We start from the raw sequence: 3,966 nt of genomic DNA, 5'->3' as shown, positions 1-3,966 counted from the left end.
CTACTTTTTTAGTAAAGAACGAACTGAAGGGGCACAATATTGCTACTAACATTGACTCCAGTGGATTATTCTGGCAGGGCACAGTGGTCTTACCGAAAGAGGAGTGTTACAGTTACCTGAGAGAACTCTTAACAGAAACCAAGTTATGTTTGACTGCTAAATCTAACTAATGTCGGTTGTTTGCCTATACGACATTGGCTCTTCAGTTACCACTTCTTACCAGCATGCAGGTAGGCACTTCTACTTATTCAGGTATGTGATCTGAAGGATTCCCTTGGCTTTCCACAGCTTTGTAAAATATATAGGACTTCATGGAGCATTATGCTTGCTCCAACTATTGTGAATTGTTTGTCAAGTATTATTCAAGAAAAGTTCGGTCACTCTTTCAACCCGAACAGATTACATGGTGCATCTATTTTGCTGTACTAACATCACTGAAAAAACAAAAGCTAGTAATCTTCTGATTTCAGACACATAATATTCACAAAAAGTACCAGAAAGAAAAAACATACTGCAAGCTATGTTGCTCGGACTCTTCAAAAATGTCAACGGGTACATCTCGAATTCTCCAAAAGTAGTTTATTTTTGCAGAATCCGATACGGTGCGGCATCGAAAGTGAAGAGTTCGCGCAACTTAGCCTGCAAGTAAATCTATCCCTTTCCTCCATCAATATCCTCTAGACAAATACAATTTTACTTCTGGCAATAAGGGGCTTCAAGTTTTTTTCTTGTCCAATTCGATATAATTTGCAATAATATACATAATCCAAAAATCATGCGGCGAAAGTCTTAAAAATAACACAATATTGCATAAGATGAAACGAAAATTGCATAAGAACTACTCAACGTCCTTTTGATTTGTAGCTGAAAACAAACAGTCAACTTCCATAATTTCATCAATATATTTGGCGCTTCAACGCCATGTGGATACAAAGTGTAAAGAGGACTACATTCCAGCTTGTAAGAGTAACTTCGAATCTGAGTTGGGCACTTAGCAGGAACTTCTGTTTACCCGTAATTATCACATTATGAAGACAGACAATTCTTCATTAGGAGTGAACTTAGCAAACTTATCTATTCCAAACTAGGTGCCACTTCAGTTGGATTTGACTCGAACACATCTGAGTCAGAAGCCTCTGGTTCTTCAAGAAGTTCTTGTGATTGAATTGCTTCCTTATAAACAGGAGTAGCCTTGAAATCTGTAGCTCCATCGTTATATGTGGCCACAGCAATACCACATGCAATTAGCTGCCAAAATCAAACCGGTAAAAATCGTCTCAAGGGTATTTAAAAGACGACATTAGGAAAAAATGGAAGGATGCGCAGCTAGAAAACAAATATAAGTTTTCCCTCGACGAAAATTTTCTAATATAATAGTAAATTGCATTGCTTCTCAATACATAAAATATTGCTAAAGGCGTATCAAGTTGTTCCATTTTCCCATTTCCTGGTTATGATACCCAAACATAACCATTATAGAAAATAGGCATAGGCATCCTCTAGATGAGAATACTACCAAATCCATCCTAATTTATAAACATTAATTGACAAGGTTCATCATTTCGGTTGTCTTCTTTTGAGAGGGAGAAACAACCGTTGCTGGCAATCCAAACTAGTCTAAAGTAGCCCCAACAAGAAACAAAAGACTTATTTATAACTTTCATGGAAAACAAGAAGTCGTCATGGCCTTGTGGATGGTGCACCAATCATTAAATAACCCAATTAAGTTTGATAAGCTAACTAGGCAATCAAGAATCAACCAATGGTAACTTCAGCTGGTCAATGTAATTTTTCAGCTTTCAATTATTCCTTCTCATCTCATAATATTGTCCATCCTGAAACGTGTTAAGAAAATATCATATATATTCTTTTGCATATATGACAACAAAAAAAGACCATTTAGTTTTAATCCTAATCTTGCATAGAAGTTAAATGTTAAATAAGACTGGTATCTTACGGTCTGTTGGTACTTGGTAATGTATGTGAATCAACAATTTTGGAACATCTGAAAACTGTCATATAGGAATATAAACTTTGAACAAGAAAAGTAACTGTTTTTACTCATTTGCGTTGTTTCAATCTATTGACATCAATTCGGCTTTGATATTTTTCTAATCTTTAGCATATGAAGAGTACACACCAAACAGGGCAAAACTATTACGTACTGGTTCAAACGAACCCAATAGCTTTTGCTTAAACACCGTATTTGTACTAAAAAGTCCATTAAACATGTTTAAATAATTAAATTTAAACCCAATAACTCAAACCCAATAACTCAAACAAACTACGGAGTACGGATTCAGTAAGCAAGTTCAAAACCCATAAACTTTCAAACCTAGTTCCACATAAATCAAACGAATTCAACACAAATGAATGACTTATGTAACAAATGATACATAAACTAAACACTCAAACTTGGTCTCAACTGGCAGGTAAGCACTCCAACTTTGAGAGTGCATGTCAGTTAAACACTCCAACTTATCAAATGATCATCTAGACACCTCCAAAATTTATTTGAATGTTTGTTTATGTATTATGTCTTTAGGTAACATAACATGTAACCAACACACACTACAAATTAGTAAACATATTAGTATAAATTAACAGAAAGTTTTGAGTACGCACCGAAAAGACAACGCCAAAAGCCCACATATACTGAACAAAGAATCCAAATCCATCCCATTGAGGACCTTCCCAAAAGTCCTTTTCCTCTCCAGGAAGCTTCGGCATCTCAAAACCATCACCAATCGTCGCAGTTGCCTCACTGCCAATACTAATATTCACCTTTCGAAACTCTTCTTCTTCATCATCTTCCTCTGCCTCTTTCGTTGAAATTGAACTTCTCTTGTTCTTCCCTGCGGTGAACTTTTTTGCAGCTAGTACGGTGAATAATCGTCTTCTTTTACCCTGAGATGGAAGTGAAAATGGACAGCGAAGAGGGAATTGGGTGTAGGGTATTATTTTCGTTGATGAACAGTTACAGAGAGTTGGATTTCCAGTGAGAGCCATTGTTGTGGCGGATAACAAGTATGTGGACGAGACTGAGTTACTAAACTACTTTTGGATCCGAAATGGGAAATGGTTTATTGGACGTTAAGATCCGATTAGATAAGATATTTCTGTTGTTTTTTTCTGTAATTTTGTAGTTTATTTTTTTTTTTTCTTCTGTTTGCGTGTGAGTTTAAAATCACCGAGTGTAATATAATGAAAGATACTTTTAGGAACTCATGATTGGGATCCTTCGGACCAGATTGAGCCTGTGAAAATGGAAAAACATTTGGTGTATTGAGAATCCTCAATAATTATGGATAATTTTTATAAATTTCGATGATTTAATATCTAATTATAATTTATTTTGATTGTTTTGATATTTATAAAAAAATTTAATTTTTTATTATCGTGACACATGACTAAGGTTCGTGATACATCACAATATGATACATATGTATCAAATTAATTGGCTGATACATAAATACCAATATATAACTCTAATGTATCGGTAGCATAAAAAACATTTCAATACATTATTTTTGTCATATTTTCAATCTTTTATCTATAATTTAATATATTTAGTAAAATCCATAGTTTTTGTACATTTGATGAAGGGTTGTGTGATGCATCTTCTTGTCTTTTTTTAACCAGATGAATAATTCTTATATATCTCCGAACTTTCTTAACAGATACATCAGGGTCTTGATGTATCTTCTTGTTCTTTTCCAATTTGAGGCTTCAAACCTTCGAAAATGTTGTTCTCTTCAACTAGTTCTTCAAAGCTCCAACCCAACGAGCTGCATTATTTTCTACTTTTTTCAGAATGAAATCAATCAATGAGTCCAAATTAAATTGATGTTCGTCGCAATGTCAAACGCCCAACACAACAATGATGTATTTTCTTAGATCTAAAACACTCAATTTCAATTTTAACTAGCAAACTTTGAATCTCCGCCTCATATAATATCAATCATG

General features: G+C 34.5%; 1 protein-coding gene across 1 annotated transcript; it reads right to left on the bottom strand.

The window, feature by feature from the left end:
- Positions 1-811: 811 nt before the first annotated feature.
- On the bottom strand, positions 812-3,338 carry LOC107855407. The gene is made up of 2 exons (XM_016700414.2): positions 2,626-3,338; positions 812-1,248 (listed from the first exon to the last, which is right to left on the bottom strand). Exons 1-2 carry the CDS (start codon positions 3,007-3,009, stop codon positions 1,075-1,077), a joined length of 558 nt encoding a protein of 185 aa, XP_016555900.1. The 5' UTR covers positions 3,010-3,338; the 3' UTR covers positions 812-1,074.
- Between the last annotated feature and the right edge of the window lie 628 nt (positions 3,339-3,966).

The sequence above is a fragment of the Capsicum annuum genome, chromosome 6 (assembly GCF_002878395.1).
Source record: "Capsicum annuum cultivar UCD-10X-F1 chromosome 6, UCD10Xv1.1, whole genome shotgun sequence".
NCBI classification, from domain to species: domain Eukaryota; kingdom Viridiplantae; phylum Streptophyta; class Magnoliopsida; order Solanales; family Solanaceae; genus Capsicum; species Capsicum annuum.
This window is presented reverse-complemented; position numbering and strand designations above follow the sequence as displayed.

Bases quoted from the DNA above. Each gene is read 5' to 3' on its own strand.
- LOC107855407 (XM_016700414.2), bottom strand. From the start codon at position 3,009: ATGGCTCTCACTGGAAATCCAACTCTCTGTAACTGTTCATCAACGAAA. The intron at 1,249-2,625 runs GTGCGTACTCAA...TGATTTTGGCAG, and splicing joins CTTTTGGCGTTGTCTTTTCG to CTAATTGCATGTGGTATTGC.